This window comes from Rasamsonia byssochlamydoides (assembly GCF_041956645.1).
Source record: "Rasamsonia byssochlamydoides strain NRRL 3658 unplaced genomic scaffold VTN77scaffold_68, whole genome shotgun sequence".
NCBI lineage: Eukaryota > Fungi > Ascomycota > Eurotiomycetes > Eurotiales > Trichocomaceae > Rasamsonia > Rasamsonia byssochlamydoides.
In genome coordinates this window covers 75,747-98,233 of record NW_027192451.1, presented here as the reverse complement: position 1 = coordinate 98,233, position 22,487 = coordinate 75,747, and the positions used below count along the sequence as shown (strand labels likewise).

Below are 22,487 nucleotides of genomic sequence, written 5' to 3'. Positions count from 1 at the left end.
TTCTTCATTCGACTTGCTCAATCTCATATGCAAAATATGTATTCTACTGTACATTACATCAAGATCATATCCGTCTTGATACATATCCGATAACTGTACATGCATACATTCCCATTCGCAAAGCCAAAATATCCCATCAAAGCCAGATCATCGCTCAAAGATGCAAACAAAACTCCTGTTGATGCTCACATGTTTCTATACATTAGACACCCACCTGGATCATGTCGCCCAAGTAACCCAGCTCGTCCATTAACTCTGGCATCGGTCCTGATTGAGAGACGCAACGAACACTCTGGCGATCCGACCCGGTATCCTTCCCGTCAAGCGCATTTGGCGTATCCAAAAGACCGTTGCTCTGACGGGAGCGAGCCTCACCCGGCGCAGACCTGTCGCTCGGGGAGACAGACAAGGAAGCTAAAGCTTCCAAACTGGTAAACACTCCAGCATGACGTTTCGGGTTATTCTCGACAACATGGTCAAAATCATCTATACATAGGGTAGAAAAGTCCAAATCATTATCAGGGAATCGTATGTCGTCGAGGGGGCCAGTCGACGGCGGCAGGGCGGGAGAGTTGGAAGCAACCGTGGTTGGTGGAAGGATTTGAGGGACGGAACTCAAAGTCGGTGTTGCCGGCCCACTGGATGCTGGAAAACCGGGCTTTGACGCAGTAGGCCGTGTTACCGTATCACTGGAAGGTGAGTGATGCGGCCGGTCGCTGTTGTTGAAGGTACAAGAGGATGTCATGGAGACCGGAGAGACCAGCTCAGTATCGGTACTCCATTCTGAGAACCGGCTTTTCTCCAGAGGCGAATCGTCGTACACCTCAGATCCAGCAGTCGAAGTATAATCGGAGAAGTGGCTTCTTAAGAACTCCATATCCAATGCCCGATTCTGTGCATCCATCGCACGCAGCTCCTCATCCATGACAGAAGAAGGAGAATTTGGTAAAGTCGGAAGCCTCTTCTCCGTAGAGCCAAGAGGAGTTGGAGTGGTCATGCCAGGTACAGGGGAGTGTGGTTTGCTGGACAGCGCAATCATGGGAGTATTTTGTTGGGAGGACGCCTCCTTCAGTGTATCAAGACGCCTGGTGCATGAGAAGCCAGATACACCGCTAAAATTGCTCTCTCCAGAAGAACTATCCAGTATTAGATAGCTTCTGAGTGGTGAATTGTCTCTGCTGCTGGATTTCGAAGCGCGACGACTCTGGATAGATGGTTTCTGGTGATTATCCTCCCTATCGAACACAGGTTGTCGAAATGGAAGCTTTCCGATCCCCAGACCATTGCTCAGGCTTTCTTCTGGTGATGTCACCCTTGGATCGTAGTTTGAGCTGTTCTTAGACCCCGGAACACGGAGCCAGGAGCCAAACTGATGATCGTCGTGGCGTGACAGTGCTGTATCCACCCCATTCTGACGTCCAACAGATCGGCCACGATGGTGCTCGTCAGGGTCAACGCCCGGTGAGCGAGCCCCGGTCATGTTCATAAACGCGGCACGCAAACCCCTCGATCTCGGAGGAGATACTGACCGAGATATCTTGAATTTCTGTACAAGGCGGAATCTTGGACTGGACGTTGAGCTCCCAGGTTGAGAGACGCTTCTGTTTTCGTTGGCGCTCATTGAGAAGTTGATGAAGGATGACCATGAGGAATCGGGCTGTTGGTCCAGAGGAGGGGAAGTCTTCAGACGCGGAAGTTTTGGCCGTGGCGGTGTCCTGGGATTCATGTATTTGTCCTTAGGATCCATGGTCCGACGATCGGACTGCTGCGAGCTGACGCTGGCATCGCGCTTGCGGATGCCATTCGTGTCCGGTAAAATAATGGGGACATGAAGAACATTGACAGGTTGACCGGGCAAAAGAGGGCAGTGCGTAGTAACGGGCTCAGCATCATTATAATATTCGATATCCCCGTCCAGTCGATACTGTGTGGACAAAACACGGTCAGCTGCAATGCGCTCACTTAGTTTCCATGTAGAACAGGGAGCCAATGGGACTACGAACATAATACCAATAAGTTCCACCCATCTTGAGACCACCGCTTCGTCCAGGAGACCGGCTCTGCGGATTTCCATCGCAGATAATATCTGTAAATGTATGACATCCCCTCCAGTGACCGGCACCGACACGTTTGTCTTGCTCCATAGGATAAGGTCGATTAAAATTATCCCATGATCCTAAGAGCTCGACAGATCTGACGTTCGGGGGAGTGCGTCTGTGTGCGCTACGTCAGTAGAGAATTATATACCTCAAGTCCATCATGTCCTTACAGAAGAAAGGTCATTAACGTTGTAGACGCCATGTTTGCAATGCTGCAGACAGATGAAAAGCACGCTATAAGGGGAGACGAAAACAAGCAAAAGATAAAAAAGATCTATAAAAGTACAAACCGATGAAAAGCGAGATAGTTTGTGAAAAGCCCTGCCTGAGAAGGCAGAACGAACGGTTAATCACACAGCTTGAGATGAAGTCGAGGTAAGGTCGTTATTATATTCGCCAAACAGTAAACTCGGATGATGACCTGGGACGGCCCGTTCCAGATCCCAATTTTTGCGTTTCTATTCTTGTCGGAGACGCTGAGTATGGTCAGGCCTGTCAAGCCAGAGTGAACCACAAAGACGCCATAACGTGTATGAAACAGGAGAATTGCAGCAGGCTCGCTGACTCAGTAGCCGCGGCGCAACGGCTTTAATTTGGAGGTCCCTGAACCCTGCGATTCTCAAAATAAATAGCCTGGGCCACTGATACGGTTTCTAGGAGACGTCGAAGCGCCGTGGGAACGGGTCTAAAAGATTGATGGCACGAAGGTCGGCGCTTAGAGAGAGCGCTGACTCAGGAGACTGCTAAGCTCGGTCCCGTTGTGGCGTCTCGAAAAATAGCAAGCACAGTGGCATTCGAAATTCGATTCGGTTGTGTTGGGCGCTTCTTGAAGCAGCCGGCAGCAAGATAATGTTGCTCCAGAATAGTGAGACGACAGTCGACAAGGGAAAAAAGCACCGTAGAGCTGCGAGACTGACGTCGGTAGTCAGAGGCAGAAGGGCCCAAGGATTAATAACAGGCTGGAGCCATGGACCAACGAGCTCCCAGGACCGCCATCGTGCCCAGACATGGTCAGCTTAAAAGCGGGACCCGTAAGTTAATTTTTTTTTTGGTGGAAATTGCAAAAGCGATGTGGAACTGTGGATGAGCTTGATCGGATCGAGCCGTGGATAGCAATGAATAATATGATTGCCGGGCGCAGCACCAATGGAGTCTGAGCCCTGGGTCCGCAAATCACGAAGACGGAATAACAGGAAAAGAGGGAGATCTGGTACTTGGACCGATCGGGTAGAAGATGCAAGAAGCGTTGCTGAGGAGAATATTAGCGAGGATGTTCGCAGACAGTTTGAAGTTACTGGCCAGCCACGGGGTGCAAGGTTGACGCTTCCGGAGTGGCTTTTGGTGGTGCCAGCCGGATGCAGGCCAATTGTTTCATCAGACGCGCACACCTGGACGAATCATGGTCCTTACAGGCACTCGATGCCCTCGCGTAGAATAATAACCACTGCATGGATTTGATGCGACCCTCGTCAAGCACAAGGAATATCCAGAGTCGTCAACTCGTGTATCGTGGGTGGTCTGCGCTGCGCCTCCCAGGCCCCAAATGGGAGCTGACGGATATCTGCACAACTCCGTTTTCTGGAAAGGGAGACTCCACCGCTGGAACGATCGCAAATCTCCGGTTCTCTGCTTTCGTCATAAGAAAATGGAAGAATGGAAAGGCCAACCCGCGGGGAACTGTGATCGTCATCAGAACTCCACGAGCGATTATTGTCCGGTCCATGTTATTGGGCCCTGGGTAACACGGCGCTTGGAGCTGCAGGAGTCGTCGCATGGCAATGGGACCGATCATAATAGCTCACGATAGTTTGGGGTAGGCTGGTCGAATCAGCGTGTTGAGGGCCCTGAGAACTGGAGCTGCTAGGCCTTAGCGGCGCGGCCACTGCAAGGAACCGGAAAGGCCTGAACTTCCTGAAGGTCCCTCTTGCAAACAACGCGCCGGGCCCGGCAACACGGCAGCTGATCCAACAAGAGACTCACTCTGAGACAGACTGCGATGCACTATGCAAGTCTCGGACAGCATTACGGAGTGTTATTATCAGGTACAGCCTCCTGCAGAGGCATGGATATCGAAAATCCAACAGACAACCTTCTGCTCCTTGAAAGGGGGCCAGACCTCAAACTCGACGCCCATCTCCCCCTACTGCGTTCATGATCCCAGCCTTGCTGGATGGATCCATCCACGAATGATTTTGATTGATTATCATCTGTTGGGGTAATTAGGCTGTTAACTAGATTCGAACTAGGGACCTCAACTTGATCGGAATTACTCCCGACTTCGGTTCTAAGCGACCTCAACAATAATCTGCATCATCAGTCGAGTCCAATATTATTTACTATTCGGAATCGAACAAGTTTTTGGAGGAAATTATATTAATGGTGGCCTCCCATAAATGTTGTAATTGCAAGAAAATGCGCTTTTTGTGTGTGTGGTGGATGGTCGTTAAGTAATTTCGAGGCAATGAAATTGGCAGTCTCATTACAGGCATATAATCTAAAGAAATCTAGTGCAGAAAAGCAAGACACATACAAATAAAGGAGCCGCCCTCACAGATACCATAGTGTCACGCCGGCTGCCATTGAGAGAAGAAAGAAAAAGGGGAAAGGTGTATCTATCCGAAGATCTCGTCGCGATGACATCAGGCAAACGCGCTCCGTCGATCGTATTTCTTATTGACCGCACCAAGGACGACCTTCAGGATTCCATCTCCGCTCAGGGTTTGGCCACTCTCTCCTCTCCAGGGAACGGTATCGACAATATCCCGGATATGCTCGTTCCGCACCTTGTCTGACAGCTCATCATCCAGCTCCTCGAGGTGTTTGCGTGCTTCGAGATCGTCGCCGACTTGGAAGAATTGGATCCCAACCTGCCAAGGCAGCGCTTTGCACTTGTCGCTGTCAAGTCGCCTGGCCACCCGCACAATGACGCTCTCCGCGTCATCCGTGAAGGCTCCATCGGTGATGGCGATGATGTTGAGAGGACGGACAAAGAGAGCAGGGTTCAGGAGATTACCGTCTTCGTCCGTGGCGGCTGCCATGGCTTCGACACGCCTCAGGTATGGATTCAAAATCTGATAGAGTCGATTTCCAAAGGGCGTTGCGCCGGCAGGACTGACACTTTTGAAGATTTCTTGCACTGCCTCTGCCGTAGTGATGTTGGTGTAGGCCCCGGAGACAGCGTCGATGCCTGTGTCCCGGTGGTTCAAGAAGTAGATATCGATCCCATCGGGGTCATGCTGAGTGCAGATAGGTGTGATGGCAGCGATCGCCTCTTCAGCCTCTTTCCAACGCTGTCCCCGCATACTCGAGCTGTCATCGACCACGAAGATCGTGTCGAATTCTCTGAGAAATGCGTATGCTGAATCGCCACTGTTGCGCGCTGGAGTAGCCACAGTGGTCGTCTCCTTGGGAGCGGATGGGGTGTATGGCGGTGGGCTCCAGACGCTGTTCCCATCGTCACGCTGTTTAGGCATATTCGAAGGGTTTCCGGAGGGAGAACGGTACGGGTTATACGGCTTATACATGTTGTTTTGGCGCTGCTTGGTCGACTGAGAGGAACCCATAGTGTGATCCCGCCTTGAGGATCGTGAGGAGGTTGATCGTGCCTTGGAGAGGTATTTTTGTGTGAAAGAATCGTCTTTCAGATCAGCAGGCGCTGAGCTCGTAGACTTGCCGAAGAGGAAAGGCATTTATGACGCTGACTTCCTGGTGACACTGGCAGTTGAACAGGGAAAGTCCACTGGTGACTGTTTGCTCGGTAGGCGGCACCAAGGAAACAAAGAATCAATCACTTGCAGTGAGAGGCCCGGAATCTACCTAGGTGGATGTCTGCTTTGATGACTCTGTCCCTGGAAAGGAGTTGTCTACAATTTTATATCCAGCAGAAAAAAAAGTTCAACATGTGAGGCAGCATTTCGCTGTGCCATGAATTTCTTGATCTGCAATGAATTGTCCATGGCGATGCTGACGAGGCAGACCACACGCATATTGCAACACGAGGGCCAAAAATTGTCATCATTTTGATAATGAATGGATGGTACAAGGTATGCTTTGGATCCTCAGTGTTCAACTGAGTTTTTGCATCTCAGGACCGATTACCAGTTCACTTCAACCCTCATGTTGAGGCTGTGCAAATGCCTCCAATCTGCATGCGTCTTGAAGGGGCACAGACCCCGGTGATCCAAGTCCGCGCGCATACTCTGTAGCATAGCCCACTTGACTGTTGCCTCGTCAGCCTTAATGCCCGCCCTACTCCCCACATTCTTAACTCAAATCTCAATATCACGCGGTCTCGCCCCGGAAGATCGAACCGGATAACGAGGCTCGTCTCAGGACCCCAGTAATGGGGCCATATGCAAGGTTTGGATGAAACTTTACATCGGGTCCATCAACCCTCTCCAAGGGAATTTGGCCCACGTGTCCTGCGCTTCGCCATCGTATGTACAACTCAAATTGAATTTCAATTACCTACGTGGTATCTTCATCAAATCTGCCTTAAGCTTCTAGAACCATGGTTGGGGTAACGCAAGGTCATACAGATCAATCAGAATCCGTCGTGATACAGTCAGATGCATGCCCTCAGCCATCATGCGGTCCTCCAGCACTATCCGGTGTATATTCCAGAAATTCCAAAGATAGCCTCTCTCGGGCAACCGAAACGCCGTACACAGAACCTCAACCGCTAAATGAACCAATTGCAAGAACACGTGTGTGAACGTGTTATACCATAATCCCGTCACTCAACTCCACGTTAATGAGACTCCTGCCCTGAAGCTCCTCACAGTCCATCCTGTCGATCCAGTTCACTATACCTGGTTCCCTTGGCAGCATGGAGATGAGGGTTAATGCTGTATCGATCCCCACTGCCCGCGCGATGATGGTGAAGCAATTAACGACCCATGTATACGTGGGGCTTAAGTATCCGTCAACAGATGCAGCCACGTAGAGCGGAAAAAGCAGAGTAAACCCGCCAGCGGTGCTTTTGATTATCGATGCATTTTGCACTTCTTCTTTCTCGCTATCGACGACTCCAAATAGATAGGGGACAGTACAGCAGATATCAGCCGCTAACTGTCGCACCAAGTCACGGATACTGCGACATTGATCCCTGAAAACACTGGACTTTGAGACTGGCACAGCCCGGGCGGCCAGTGATCGTAGTCCAGCGAGGATGAGCTCATTGACGAGGATCCGAGAAGAACGGTAATTGTTCCAAATGTTGCACATCCAGAGGGACTCATAGATGTGAAAGTACCCATTGTAGGGAGAAAGATCATAATGCTCGCTGACCCGGAATGGCCTACCGTCGATCCGGGTGCCGATCGTGTACGAGAAGTTCGGAGGCAAGTCGCTAACAAATGCCTCGAGTTCCGAGTCTATCGCAAAGGCGATAGATAGTATCTCCGCGCTGTCCACGATGACCTGGTTATGTATATCGACCCGGAGGTTGCACAACTTGGCAATGACTTGTGTCAGCCGATCTGCGCAAACTGCAACAGGGGACATCTGCGAAGCAGCAGCAGCCACTTGCTTAGACAACTCAATCAGCGAAGGAGGAATGTTCGTTCTTCTCTGCATACAACCGATGAGCTGCAGGGACATCAGCTAGATCCACGACTGGTCAAAAGGAAAATAACGCATACAATCTCGTTTCTCAGGGCATTGAACATTTGAAGTCCACATTCGCGACTAAGCTGTCCTGCTCCACGAAGTTCCAGAAGCGCCATAGCACCGTTGGCGTGTTCTACCCAGGAATTTATCGACTCCGGCCTTTCACAGGTGATGATCTTATGGACCTAATTAGCCTTGATTTCTATGAGCAGGGAACTAAACTGCCACTTACTTCAAATAATGATAAGCAGATAATTGCGGTGAGCGTCGTATCCTCCTTAGCCTGGACGGGATCGCAAAGAGCTGCGTTGGTCAATTTTAAAGCCGCAACATACTCGCGCCTTGCAGATAGTCGTAATGACGGTGAATTTTGGAGACTTGCAAGATTGGCCATGCCCACTGATGCGATACTAGCCATCAAGGCCCTCTCGCCAAGCGGGGCCGTAGGCACCAGAGCACAATCTGCATCGTGTTTGGACAAGCAAGAAGTATTCAACCAAGAATAGGTGCTGAAAAAGAAGCACGTTGCTTGAAATTTAGGATCCACTGCAAATGGGGACGCCGGCAGTGAGTGATCAACTGGCTTCTGGAGATTTGGCGCCTTATCTGATCTGACAGCTGTCTTGGCTATCATCGTCCCCGGATTGCCTGCATTGGATCCTGTTTGCCGTGAGCCTGGGACAGCTGCCTTTGCCTTCTGCACAACAGATTGGCTTTCATCTCGAAACCAGAGTGAAAGCTGATCTCGGTACCCGGGACAGGTTCGATTGGCTTTTCTACACCGGAAACAAGCAGGTCTGGCTAGATCGCACTGCATACCGAAATCAGTAACGGCCGACTGGGGAGGGTAGGCCACATATATATAGTGCGCGTTATTATTCTCTGAGACGTACGTACCTTGACCTTTCTCGCGCGGCATGTACCGCAGCCTGCGCTTGGCTTGCCACAGTACACCATCACGAGCAGCAAAGTTCGATACTTTTACTACTGAGCTCGATTACAATTAATGTCAATCATGCTCTGATACGTACGCGCAAGGGGGTGTCCGTTGTATGAAGGAGAAGAAGGCCGCGCAGTGAACACCGTGTGGGGGGCGGGCGGTGGCTGAGGCATCAGAGCCGCGTATCATCAGAAGACGCATTTCATCCAATAACAATCAATCGATACCTAGGTAATAATTATCGGCGATTCGGCAGGAAATCTCAGCAAGCCACTCTGGCCCAGAGATCTGCCCGGCCATCTTAGTCGCTCAGAAGTGATCGCTATTGGGCCGTGCTAAGCGAGCGTCACCTGTCACTGACGATCTCTCTAACCGGATTCAGGATGCACTGCGAGGCCCTCACCTTCCTAACCTAGTAGGAACCTAGATCTTTCCAAGGTTAGTCAGTTCCATTTCGAACAACAAACGACCAGAACCATCAACTATAAACCCACACGTATCTCTAACAAAGTTGAGGCTTTTCTTTTATCTGGTTGTGCACTGCCTCGTCCACATTCGCGATGCCTCCCAAAATGAGATTGGTGTCGCCTACGTGCTTCACCCCTCATGGTGACCATCAAACTTTGTCAGAAGGATAAATAATAGATGTCGCTCCCTCCATTCTCATAGCCAGTTCAATATCTGTGAAGCTGAAATTCAGAAATAACCACTCGAATCCAGAAAGCGTTTTTTGGTTTCTTTGCTGGCGATTGTCCGCAGTTTTCAGTCGCCATCATGGCTGTTAGCTATCGGCAGGGCCTCTCCATCTTGGAGCTCATCGTATACATTCCAACCTTTTTCATGGCCCTGTGGATGGCCTTCCGCCATGGATTCGGGAGAAGTTCGGGGTGGATTTTCTTCGTGATATTCTCCCTGCTCCGCGTGATCGGTTCATGCTGTTATCTGGCCACCATCAGCAACCCGCGTTCAATCAATCTGTATATTACGTGGGCGGTGTGCAATTCGATCGGGTTGTCGCCCTTGACCTTGGGCTGTATCGGCCTCCTGTCTCGAGTGTAAGTGCCTGAAGTACGACAACAACGAAAATATCTGACCACAAAACCCCCATTAGGAATGACTCTATTAAGCGGAAGACCGGGAACCCCATCAATCCGATTCTTTTCAGATTCGGCGGCCTGATCACTTTGGTTGGCTTGATCCTGAGTATCATTGGTCAGACGCAGAGTTCAGATCCCACGCAAGGCCTGCTCAACGTCAAGACGAAGATCGGCGTGATCGTTTTTGTCGTTGCATGGGTGGGATTGTGCATCTTGCTGCTGCTGGTCGGATCTCGCTATCATAACATCGAGGAGGGAGAGCACCGCTTGCTTCTGGCTGTCGGACTCTCGATTCCCCTACTTCTCGTGCGTCTCATCTACTCCCTGCTGGTAGCTTTCGCCCAGAACCCGTCCTTCAACATGGTCACTGGGAATGTCACCATCACCCTTGTCATGGATGTCTTGGAAGAAATTCTCATCGTCCTCATTTGTCTGGGAATCGGTTTGACCCTGTCTGTACGACCAAGCGTGGCGGATGTCGGACTCCAGCCATCAATCCAGTCGGGTGAGCGCAACCAGCATCCTCAAGATGCGCCAGGGAAATACCAAGGCCAAAATGTTCCAAACATGCCGAACCCGGAGAGAAGACAGAGACGAAGACGACAAGGTGGTCCTATTACCCAGCTTGTTGGGATGGTGATCGACGAGATCAACGCCAGACGTCAATGAGCATTCACTTGAGCATCCTTATGACTAACGGCCTGAGACTTACTCAAATTCTGCCTGTGTTGACACTCTACACTTGGCGGTCGTCTCTACGAAACAGTTCGCTGTTGAATTCATGGTCGTTTCAGTTTTGGATATTTATTATGATTTTCTTTTCCTATTAGAATATACCCATGATTATGTATGATGAGATAGACATTTCATTTCTTCATTTCCTCCATATAATATCTACTTTACAATGAATGATCTTGATACCCTGTAAAAACTTTCTGTTCCTTTCTTCCAATTTCCACAAACTCCTTCCCCCGAGCAAAGATGTCGAATCTGCAGTGATGTTATATCTGGCGATGAGATATTTGTCAGACCGTAGCGGACCTCTGTCTCTGACCAGGTTGAGGCTCATGACAAGGATCAGAGCAGGTATCCTCATTGAAAGAGGTGAAACTGTCATTTGGAACGAATTCAGGAGCCTCAGGACGAAGCTGAGAAGGTTCATTACGCCGTCTCACCCATCGGGCCTTTCCTTTACGTTTCTTTCTATAAACTTTCGTCGCTGTCGCATGGTCTTCGACAAACTCATCCTCGCTGGGATCATACTGCGGGGGCAGGTACGACTTGAGCACGATTGTTAGGATCAAAGAGCTAGTCACGAGGGAGGAAGTCATCGTAGCTACTCACCTGCTGATATCCTGGGAAGCGAAGCTCTTCCAGAAATGCCGCGTCCGTCTTTGGGTACGTCATACCTGCGGCCATGGGCGGAGGGACATAGGACGAAGCAGCGATCGCATACGGATTTTCGAGGTACCAACCTGCATAAACAGGAGTGCCTGCAGTGCCGCTCTGCTGCTGTTGCTGGCCGTAAGGAGAATGATGGAACAGGAACGCGTCAGAGCCGGTCGAGTTACTGGCGTTGCCTCTGGTACTGCGGGCAGTGAGATTGGGGTCCCAGAACCAAACAGGTTGAGGCCACAAGCCAGGATCACGAGTAGGAGCAGGATCATGAATCGGGGTTTGCTGCTGTTCCTGTTCCTGTTGCGGTGGAAGACAATCCGTATCCTCAACCTCGATGGCGGGCAAATGGGGAGGCTTCTTGCTTCGTGGTATGCCAGCTACTTTGGCGGAAGCAGTCGCTGCGTCACGCTGACATATACCGAAGACAGCAAGTCAGCGAGGAGATTCAGACCAGACCTAAAGTGCAAAGCGCAAACGAAGACGAGACAGTGATGAAGGAAGACAGGGCATACCTTCGCTTTCTGGTTCTTACGGCTTTTGGTCATCTTTTCCATGCGGATGGATGAATAACGATTCTCTTTTTGCATACCACAATTTTGGATATCGATAATGCGATATGGTTGGGACAAGACAGAAGGTAATATCAACGATGAGTTATGTCGCGAGGAATCTTCAAGAGGATAAAAGAGGAATTTTAACTGTCGACATGCATTTCCCCCATGACCATTTGATAGATGGATAGATGGATTCGTTGCTTGCATACAAGAAAGAGAGAAAGATATGTTCAGAAGGGGAAAGACAGACTAATGTCTTGTTTTTGTTTCGGATGATTTATGGACCGTGTCTTGTTGTTGATATTTGGGGAGGTGTTGTTGTTGACATTCTGCTCGCATGATACCCCATTACCGGAAAGGGATATTGGATTTACTTCTGCTATCTTGACGGATTATTCCGGATGGATTATCTAGGTAGGTATGTGGTCATGCATCATAGGAGCAGGCCTGCCTGACTGTACCAGACACCTGGTGATGCATACTGTGGTTCTTCTGCACTTGTTCATTGTCAAGAATACACAAAAAACACACATAAAATGTGAACGATGTGAACGCAGAAACGGACAGATACCTGGCTGGGTTGGAACATAAAGAACAAAATATATGATACCTTTTTCAATAGACAAAGGCCATACACTGGAGGTCTTGACCTTTATCTTTAACCCTATCCCTGCTGAGATGTCTACCATGTTACATCGCAGCATGCTTGAAGCTTCAAAAGCGACTGTCATGTTCAGCCCATAAATAACCAGGACAGGATTTTGAACAGCCATACAAGCTGAAGGAGGTAGGAAAGGTACCTACCTTCATATCTACATAACCTGTCTACTTGTCCAGCCTAGTTAGTCTCCTTGATAAACGACATTATAATTTTCAGAATGTGGTAACGAAAGGAAGATTCTTCCCTCAGTCCCATCACAAGGTGCCTCGATACACCTTGATACAGGACCCGACCCACGCTTATATCCTGTCCTGTCCTGCTCATCGATTCATTCTTAAAACATGGAGACAGAGAAAGAAGTATCAGTTCACTCGAAAAAAAATTTCCCCTTTTTTTTGTTGTTATTTTGTTGCTTTTCTGTAGTGTTGTCTCTCGTCTCTCGTCGCTCGTCGCTCGTCACTATGTACAGGAGTTCATAAGATAGACGCCTGATGGCGTTATACATCACACATACATATTTTTTTTCAATAAAAAATAAAAAGAAAAAGAAAAAAAGAGAAAAAAGAAAAAATACAGGAAGAAAAAAATAATCATACAAAAAAATAAAAAGAAAAACAAATAAAAACAAGGAAAGAGAAAAGGAAAAATACAGGAAGAAAAAAAAGAAAGTACTCAAAAAAAACCCCCCAAAAAAAACCCAACTCCCAGCTCCAACCCTCGCCCAGCCCCAGAGAAGCCGGCAGAGTTGGATATTGATGAAGGCCACTTAGTCTTCATCAATATCCAACTCTGCCCGCACTTCTCTGAAGCGCCGGAACAGCGCCCTCCTCGCGACCACCTGCTGGAACTGGAGGAGGGTAGCACGACGCTGGGCGTCGGCTATCCCCCTCTGCAGTTCCAGCAGGGCCTCTACCCCGCGCTCCAGGAAGTTCGATGCCTGTGGATATATCTATATTAGCGTTGTGTTGTGGAAGAGGGAGGTTTGGGGAAGAGGGGAACTCACCGAGATCCTCTCGGCCATCTCCTCAGGATCCCCTCCCTCCGACGCCATGTCCCTGAGCCTCTTGATGTAGTCTCTGACCGCCTCGATGTGGCGGTCAGAGACTGCCGGCTCAGGGACAGGCGGGAGGGAGGGATCCTCCTTTGGATCGCAATCCAAAGGCACCGAGTCGGAGATTGAGATCTCCCTCCGCGGCGAGTTCTCCACCAGGGTATTCCAGAGGCCCTCTGGTGACTTGACCGGGCCAGTGGGAACGGAATTATCCGTCCCTTGAGGGCCGACAGCCGCCTGTTGTCTGCTGGCTGCCGCTCTCTGGAGGGTGGAATACGTGGGTCTGGCGAAGGACCAGCCCTGCGTGCGAGAACGAGAACCAGAAGAAGCGGATTGAGGAGGAGTCGATGCGGAGGCTGGAGCAGATGCAGATGCGGTTCCACGCTGTTTGACTTGAGACGATTTTGGAGTCTTTGGAGTCTTTGGAGTCTGAGGAGACGTCTTTTTGTTGGAAACGGTGGATGTTTTCTTCTTGTCCGCAGGCTGAACCTCGTTTTTGTCCATCTTCGATTTGCTGAGCAGTCCACGAACACCTTCCAAGGTGCGTGATGTCTTTGAGGTAGGAAACTTCATTGTAGAGGTTGTTGTATGTCTTCTGGTCTCTTCAACGGTGCGTTTGTTCAGAGAAGCGTTGACGCGTTTAGGGATTGAAGAAACAGATGGTCTGTTCACGCTTGGCGCAGTGGAGGATTTGGGAAGTGAAGGACTGTTCTTCGATCTGGCTGTGGAGAAACGGTCAAAAGAGGCAGATTGAGAGATGACACGACCCAACCGGGCCATGCGTGAAGAAGATGGGGTAGGACTGCTGATGTTGGTTGAAGCAGATGGGGTGAGGTTGCGATGGAGATTGGCATAAAACTTGGATGGCGTACGCGTTGGGAGTCGACTAGGCTGAGGAGAAGGAGACGCGTGAGATGTAATCAGTTTGGGCAGGCTGCTAGGTCCGATTCTGGACGTGCGGGTCGATTGCGTCGTGTCTGGCCGGCCTGAGTCGTCCAAACTCGGAGAGTGAGGGAGAGTACTGGACGAAATCTGAATACTAGGGTCCTCGTTTGTGTGTCCTTCACTCGCTTCTCTAAAGTTGAGCAAGGAATCTTTCCTGACTGGCCAGCCTGTGATGGCTGGACCCTGGAACTGTGACTTGATATCGGTCGAAACCTGTTCAACAAGGCTCTCGTCTCTGTGTCCTTCACTCAATTTTTGAAAACTGGGCAAGGAGTCTATGCGGACGGGCCAACCATCGTTTCTGGTGACAGGACCCTGGAACTGTGACTTGATATCGGCCAGAACCTCCTCTCCAAGACCCTGTCCTTCACTGAACTTTTGGAAATTGGGCAAGGAGTCTATGCGGACTGGCCAGCCGTCGTCTCTGGCAACAGGACCTTGATATTGTGACTTGATATAGGTTGAAACCTCTTTACGGCCCTTGCCTTTATCTTCTCCCTCGCGAGGTTCTTCAACGGATTCTCCAACTTCGAGGGGGTCTCCGTACAGCGACCATTCATCGAAGAATAACGTCGTTTCCATCGTCTCTTCATTGTCTCCGCTCACAGCAGTATCGTCCGTTACGTAAGAGGGCAAGGACTCTTTTCGAGATGGCCATTCATCATCTCTCGTGGCGGTCTGCTCGTCAAATACGCGAGATTCCTCTGCACCTGCATCACTAACAGTCTGATCCTCTAGCTTTGGGCCAACAGAGACAGATGAGGACACATCACTCTTGTCATCTGTCCCCATAATCAGTCTCTCTGCTGACGGAGCAATAAAAAGGGTTGGTCCATGGTTCGGTCGAGCTCTCGAGAGGCGTTTGACGCGGTATTCCCCGGTGTATACTGGTCCTCGACGGCGATACTCTGCAATTTCCGCCAGAAATCTCGGGTCCGTATCTTCCGGCCACGAATCTTCGTCAGTACAGTTCTTGGTGTCGTCTTTCTCATTCTCATTTTGCTCGTTCTCATCCTTGGTATTGTCAGGCCTAACTGGCGTAGTCGGGACTGCATCCTCGTTCTCCGGAACAGGATCCTTTGACACATCTGACGACAGCCTATGAGACACCATGCTCTGTCTCTTAGGAGTCAGGCCATGGTTGGCACGAACTGGAAGAGGTAGCGAGCTCTTGAGAGGACTTGAAGCTGCTGACGACTGTGCTATAGGGCTATTATTGCTCCCAGTAGAAGCCGCCTTCTTGTGACCAGGCCTTCGTGGGATCTTGGACTTTGCGTCATCTTTACGGGGTTTGACCAGGAGATCCTGCTTTCTCTCTGTGGAGGAATCGACTGTCAGATGTCAACCTATCAGAGAGAATTCAGTGGAGACCTTGGGATGGGGCTCACTGACCTTTGGATGTATCCTTGACTGACGCCATCTTGTCTGGCAGCCTATTGATGCTTCTCATGCCACTCTACGGGTTTCAAACAAATAGACAGCTCTCAAGCAGTGATCTCCTGATCAGACACGTCTTCAACCGTGACAACTCTGTGCTGGACGTGTGGAGAGAGGATGTCTCTGTGTCTATGACTCTGTGAGTCTCACAGCTCACACCCCAAAGCAGAAACTGCCTTTAGAGATGTGTAGGAGTGTTCACAAAACCATGAGGGTTCTGACAAAGGCTTGATCCAGGTTCATTCAGGGGATGAAGTTCAACATCAACAAAGATGTGTGAATGTGTGATGGATATCAACAGTAAGACAGCAAGAAGGATGACTGAGGTTTGGAGATTTGAAGATTTTGACAATTTGGGAATTTGTGTGTGAGCTCATCGTGGGAAGTAGGGCTCCAAAGAGGCTATCGTGTCGTCTCGGCGATGGCATTCCCTGAGGTTCTCGGTGACTATAGACAGTGATTATGTCGTCGATGCCTATTCTATGATGTGAATCTGACTGCTACAAGTGGTATACTTGAAAGGGTCTTTCACGACAAGAGATGTTGGTCAGAATCCTGCATTGGGGCTTACAAGGACTGCACGTTTTGGTACGTTATGGCTGTCTTGACAGGAATATAGAGATATCTAACATATTGCAGTTAGGACACAGCAGATTGTTCTGAGACAGCAGCAATTATGCTTCTCTGGATGATGAAAGGTTTGCCGGCGATTACAAGAAAATTGTTTATACTAATATTTGACTCTGCCAGCCTATTCGTCTGAAGTAAGGATATAACAACTCTTGAAGTTCTCCAAACTTATAAGTATCGACAGGGCAAGCATTCGTCTATCTTTGAACAGATATATTAGTTGTTCACGCCACAAGACTGCCAATATCAAAGCTAAGCAGGAGATGACAACCCTTGAACCTCCCCCAACTACATTCTGTCTGTTTTGTTTAAGTCGGGACAAGACCTGGCACATTCGAGCAGGATTCTTCGGATTCTGTTCACAGCTGTCATAGTCTCGAAGCGTTTCGAAATCGAGAGCAGAACTTGATGTGACTGCTCTCCGATTAAATGAATACGAGAATTCCCACGAGATGACAGGGTGCATAATTAGTCAACGACTATGAGAAAGATGCATCTAAACTTAGCGTCAACTCGTCTACTATGTTTCCCATTCCAGGCACAGTAGCTTCTGCATGGCTTGTCTGATGAATGAGTGAAGTCGTTGACTCCGTCAAACGAAGTACTACAAATTACTGACTAGTCCAGCAGAGAAAGGATAGACAGCTGTAAAGAGAGACAAAAAGAGAGTTCTCCATATCGATACGACTCGAGCTTTTCTGCTATCAAATATGCATACATGCGAACTGACATATATCCCTCTTTCTGACAGATTATGTACCCTATTGAAATCCGGCCTCAAACCACTATATACATTCCCCTATCACCCCCTCTGCCAGACCAGTCCATTCTTGATTCCCTTCTCAGAACGACCTTTTTTGTCCTGTTCATCAACACGAAACCTCCTGCGCCGTCCCAATCCCCGCTCCCGAAGTCGTAAAAAACGCCGCCGCGGCCCCCGAATCAATACACAGATCGAAATTCGCCTGTCCCCCATACTGATTGGGGACGTTGCAGATGGGATTGCCATCGATAGGGCAGAGATTATTGATCGTCACGGTGATGGTCTTCTGCTCAACGGGGTTCCCGCTTAGGTCCGTCAGGATGGTCAACTCGTAGCATGTGCCGCACGCTGGACCCGCGCCTTGGCCCGGGCCGACGCCGAATTGCTTCTGGCTGATGGCGGCTGTGTACTTGCCTGCGTAGACTTCCGGGTTGCCGCAGGCGTTGATGGTCGTGGCGCAGTTGGGGGAGCCGTTTTGGTCGCCCGTGCCGTATTGGGTGAAGGTTGCTTTGAAGGGGGATTGTTGCGCCAGAGCACCGCCGGTGAGCGATAGGAAGATGGCGGCGGTGGTGGTGGTGAGTAAGGCTTGGAGGGGTTTCATGATGAGATGAGATGAAATCAGATATCAATCTGCTCGTAGGAAGGATTCCAGAGAAAGACTACGCTTGTAGACTCGGGTTATCAACTCGTATGGAGTTGAGCTTGGTATAGATAGTAATAACTTGAATAGAAAAGAATTGAAACGTAAGAATAAACAGGATGGACTGGAACTACAGCCCTCCATTAAATACATTCCTCCATAAGTGCTTCAACACCGGCTATGACGGGAAATTTGAGCAAGGGAAATGGATATACCTGATGAAACAACAGACAGCACCGGACTAAAACGAAACTCGCTCCTCCACACTCTTCCCCCTCACATCACCTTCGACTTTACCCCATACCATACCATGCATGCGCGCATGGATCCATGTCTATCTATCTATCTATCTATCTTAGGCTAAACTATTACTCCGTACTGCTGGCGCAGAAGAACCTTGGAAGTTGGTTGGCCGGTCTATATGCCACACACATGTAGGTTACAAGATACTTAGGTAGGTCGATAACAGATCCTTACTTAAAGTTAATTGCATATGTAACGTTAGCTACCTACCTGACTAGGTACCTAGCCTGCCTAATTATTGGAAAAAAGAGGCTAAAGTAGTCTGGGGTAGTGATGGATGTCGATCGCCGTGAGTCAGTCGCGGAGTCGCGGACGAAACGTTGCAAGTCTAGCCCAATGGATATTAATATATTTCACCAAGGAGCTGATAGACTAAATTAATAATGCGGGGTAGTATTAAGATAGGTTTACAGGGGTAATAACAGTTTAGCAGTTGGGAGAAGCGAAAAAAAGAAAGTTATCTGCTATTGATGATATTGCATCCACGATACTTCAAATCAAGCTATTTCATACAAGTCCATAATCTACTCACGCTGCTGCACCGTCATGCATGAGTATACGTATCCGTTTCACGAACAGAATCCCAGAATCCTCCTCTCTCCCATCTCCAAGGAGATGATGTTGTCCACATGTATTGTGTACACAGATTCGATCTCAGTGTAGATCAGTGGCCAATTGTACTCCGTACTCTTTCTTTAGCAGGCCAGCCAGAAAGACACCACAGCAGCCAAAGTATTGGCCCGGATGTATTCATCACACGTCTGTGTCAGTTGCAATCTTGTCAATGAGATATTCAAGGCGGGCGGGAGGAAGCATGCTGGCTGTAATGTATCAGACGTGATTGCAGCCAGCATTTCTGATGATCGGCTCCTTGGATGGTGTCTGGCCTGCTGATCATTTGTCAGGTGTCACGCGGCCTTAAGATCATCCGGCTTGTCTCCTGTTTCCGCACGAGTCGCGGGAGAGTCCTTGTCGAAGCTGCAGTACCAGTCCGTTGACTGTATTCCTCACGGACTGGTTGTGTCTGCGTGTGGCTCTGAGAGGCCAAGATATCGCCCGTCTGATACCTGTCCGACCTCTTCATAGGAAGTTGCCGTCGAAACCCTCACGTGCAGATATCACGTGCGGAAGGAGTCATCCACACGTCCCCCGATCCTTTCGATTTCCGCAATGAGCTCTCGTCTCTCCTGCAGTTTCAACCGCATAAACTCCACCGTCTTCTTCAGGACCAGACTTTCACTACGTCCCTGGCCTTCCAGACCGGGAACCAGCTCGGTGAGGCGATCGAACCCCTCGCGAATGGCAGCTCGCCGTTTCTGCTCCGACGCGATGTGGTTGTTCTTCTTCTCTTGCTCTGTCAGGCGTGGCTTCTCCTTGTCAACGCCGGATGTTGATGATGCGCGCGCTGAGGATGATGGTCCCGGTGTGGCATTCGATCCCGTTGATGCGACGGACCCTCGGAGGCGGCGATTGCCGTTGCCTTCATCTACGTTGTTGGCAGCGTTGGACGACGTCATTGGAGACGATCGAGGATCGGGGGACATTGAATTGGATTTCACAGACGACATGATGTAGTGTAGGTCGTTGTTGTCTGGATAGATAGGGATGATGGATGGCCGGGGCGGGAAAACGCGGGGTTCGGATATGCCTCAGGAATACACTCGTTGTTAAGGCGCGCTGTGTAGACGGGTATCTGGGTATTCACCGGTCTGAAACGAGTGAACCGACTGACCAGTTCCGGCCTTGACGCAGTGTCAGATGCAAAAAGAAGCCACGGTTGACGGATTTGGGAAGAGGGAACAATATGGAAAAGTTGTAAAACGGATGCGGAGGCTCCAAAGTTAGGATCAACTCGTCAGCTCCCGGCATACGGAGTATCGGTCTTGGCATCAGATCGTATTAACGTCATCGGGGCGCATGATGCATCCCAACTCCAATTCCATCGACTTCATGTTCTTATCTCTCTTCATCCAGAAAATTCCACTAATTGCCAAAGGGCAAGTTTTAATCTACAATAGTTGGTCTCGCTCAATTTGTTGTGACATCCTCATTCTGAGGAAATAATATAGAAACTCGCGCAATTGCCATTACTACTGCGTACGTTATCAACTATGAGCAACCGCCAGCCATTGCGGGGAGGCTGCTCCTGCGGCCGCAACCAGTACATGATAGTTATCCCTGAGGATTCCGTAGACCAAGCAGAGGTGTTCTTTGATAGCAGCAGAGATCACCGTGCGTTGTCTTTCCCCTTGTCCTGATAGTTCCAGCTAGCTGATGGCGGATCTATCCAGGTCGCTTCCAGGGAGCTCCACTGACGGCATGGCTGCGAGTACCTTTAACTTGGTACCGATCTCAAACCTATTCATACTATCCGGATGAGACCCATGCCGCAATTCGCCGCACTTTCACCCCGCTCCATGCGCCTCACTCCCAGCGCAATTTCTGCGGGTTCTGCGGCACCCCTCTGACTTACTGGACCGAATCTCCCCGGGAAGAAGCGGACTACATGTCGGTGACTCTGGGGAGTCTCTTCAGTGATGACCTGAGGATGTTGGAAGACCTCGAGCTGCTGCCGCGAGATGTGACAGAGGATGCACTGGAAGCCAGATCTCTGCCGGGCACCGAAACGGCCTCTGAAGCAACTGCGGCTACTCCTGCTTCTCCTGCCACCTCGTCTAGCCCTGCCGTAGCTTCTTCTTCTTCTTCTTCTCCTCCATCTTTCAAGAAGCGTTACCGAGAAGGGACGCTGGCGGGGATCCCCTGGTTCGAGGAAATGATCGAGGGCAGCAAGTTGGGTCGCATCATGAGGAAAAGGCGAGGAATTGGCGTGAGTAACGACCGATCAACCACCATCGAGTGGGAGATCAGCGAGTGGCATGGCAGTGGCAGCGACAACGCCAGCGAGTCATCAAGTGGAACGGGGAAGAGGAAAGTCGACGAGATGACTGACACTTGAAATAATAATCATCCAAATAAAGAACTAGAATCTTGTGTATGGTAGGCTCTCACAAATTCTAATTTTGTCAAAAGAAATAGTTTCTTGTTGATCGTTTCTTGTTGATAAAGACTTCTTCAATGTAGTCACTAGAGATGGAAGCTAGTCGCACACCAGCTGGGCGTAAGCAGTCCCCACATGTCACAACAACTCCTTAGATTCTGCCGGCACCCACCGCCTCTTGTATCAACTTACGTTACGGAGATCAAAGTACGAGCTTTGACTCACTCTTACCCCTCTTTTTTTAATTTTCTGCTGACTTTGACTTCTGTTCATAAAGTAATTTTGCTGGATAAATTTTACTATTTCGGAACTGTTCGAAGAATTGCAACTCTGCCCGTCTGAATTGTTGATCGAAAAGAATAAATAAATAAATAATGTCTGACTCCAAAGAATCGCTGCTCAACAGCAGCAAGACCGATATCGACATCTCCGTGGATCCTCCTTCCTACGAAGCTGCTACTGCTCCTGCTCGTCCCTCCTTACCCCGTCCACCACCTCTCAGCCTGCCCGTGCTGCAAAGCCTGCGATCGAAACGAGTCATTCTAGCCTCGGCATCGCCGCGGCGGAGACAAATCATGTCGCTCCTGGGGCTGCCAAACATCGAGATCATCCCGTCGACAGAGCCCGAAGATTTCCCCAGGTCCATGGCGCCGTTCGAGTACGTCCTGGCGACGGCGACGAAAAAGGCGCAGTCCGTGTACCGGCAGGAGATCGTCAACGAGGAGAAAGGCGAGCCGGGGCTGATCCTGGCGGCGGACACAATCGTCGTCGAGCCCACGACGGGCATCATCCTGGAGAAGCCGCGGTCGGAGGCTCAGCATATCACCATGCTCAAGGACCTGCGTGATGCGCGCATCCACAAGGTGTACACGGCTGTCGTGGCCATGGTGCCGCTGGCGAGTGCGCGGCAGCCCGGCTACGCGATGGAGACCGCCGTCGAGGAGACGGAGGTGCAGTTCGACAGCGAAGTGACGGATGAATTGATCCTGGCCTATGTGCGAACGAGAGAAGGGGCCGACAAAGCCGGGGGCTATGGCTTGCAGGGGCTGGGCTCCATCCTCATCGATAAGATCAACGGGAGCTACGACAACGTGATCGGGTTGCCCTTGAAGACGACGCTGAAACTGATCGAGAAGGTCATGGCCAAGGCAGACGATGAGGACAAATTGCCAGAAGATGGGGAGGATGGTTCCCTTGGTGATGACGATGATGACGACTGAAATACCTCTTTATGTACTTTCCATGGCATTCGTCTATAGCATCCCACATTGAGTGGGCTCGTTGGATTCTCTTGGGATCTTTCCTGGCGTTGAGGATATTCGTAAAAGACATGTGTTTTCAAGAGTTTTACCGATAATAGA

General features: G+C 49.9%; 7 protein-coding genes across 7 annotated transcripts; 2 read left to right on the top strand and 5 right to left on the bottom strand.

Annotated features, from left to right (window-relative positions):
- Positions 1-202: 202 nt before the first annotated feature.
- VTN77DRAFT_8026 (uncharacterized protein) lies at positions 203-2,301 on the bottom strand (the record flags this gene model as incomplete). Its single annotated transcript, XM_069424479.1, has 3 exons — positions 203-1,924; positions 2,004-2,214; positions 2,270-2,301. 3 exons carry the CDS (start codon positions 2,299-2,301, stop codon positions 203-205), a joined length of 1,965 nt encoding a protein of 654 aa, XP_069274896.1.
- Positions 2,302-4,738: 2,437 nt separating this feature from the next.
- Positions 4,739-5,788, bottom strand: VTN77DRAFT_8025 (uncharacterized protein; the record flags this gene model as incomplete). Its single annotated transcript, XM_069424478.1, has 1 exon — positions 4,739-5,788. The coding sequence occupies one exon, from the start codon at positions 5,786-5,788 to the stop codon at positions 4,739-4,741; it is 1,050 nt and encodes a 349-aa protein (XP_069274895.1).
- Positions 5,789-6,818: 1,030 nt separating this feature from the next.
- Positions 6,819-8,666, bottom strand: VTN77DRAFT_8024 (uncharacterized protein; the record flags this gene model as incomplete). The annotated part of the gene is made up of 4 exons (XM_069424477.1): positions 6,819-7,688; positions 7,742-7,885; positions 7,942-8,520; positions 8,607-8,666. 4 exons carry the CDS (start codon positions 8,664-8,666, stop codon positions 6,819-6,821), a joined length of 1,653 nt encoding a protein of 550 aa, XP_069274894.1.
- Positions 8,667-9,423: 757 nt separating this feature from the next.
- On the top strand, positions 9,424-10,415 carry VTN77DRAFT_8023 (uncharacterized protein; the record flags this gene model as incomplete). The annotated part of the gene is made up of 2 exons (XM_069424476.1): positions 9,424-9,704; positions 9,761-10,415. 2 exons carry the CDS (start codon positions 9,424-9,426, stop codon positions 10,413-10,415), a joined length of 936 nt encoding a protein of 311 aa, XP_069274893.1.
- A 2,710-nt stretch (positions 10,416-13,125) lies between these two features.
- Positions 13,126-15,775, bottom strand: VTN77DRAFT_8022 (uncharacterized protein; the record flags this gene model as incomplete). Its single annotated transcript, XM_069424475.1, has 3 exons — positions 13,126-13,296; positions 13,363-15,686; positions 15,748-15,775. The coding sequence occupies 3 exons, from the start codon at positions 15,773-15,775 to the stop codon at positions 13,126-13,128; spliced, it is 2,523 nt and encodes an 840-aa protein (XP_069274892.1).
- A 1,516-nt stretch (positions 15,776-17,291) lies between these two features.
- Positions 17,292-17,786, bottom strand: VTN77DRAFT_8021 (uncharacterized protein; the record flags this gene model as incomplete). The annotated part of the gene is made up of 1 exon (XM_069424474.1): positions 17,292-17,786. One exon carries the CDS (start codon positions 17,784-17,786, stop codon positions 17,292-17,294), a length of 495 nt encoding a protein of 164 aa, XP_069274891.1.
- Positions 17,787-21,500: 3,714 nt separating this feature from the next.
- Positions 21,501-22,346, top strand: VTN77DRAFT_8020 (uncharacterized protein; the record flags this gene model as incomplete). The annotated part of the gene is made up of 1 exon (XM_069424473.1): positions 21,501-22,346. The coding sequence occupies one exon, from the start codon at positions 21,501-21,503 to the stop codon at positions 22,344-22,346; it is 846 nt and encodes a 281-aa protein (XP_069274890.1).
- Positions 22,347-22,487: the final 141 nt, after the last annotated feature.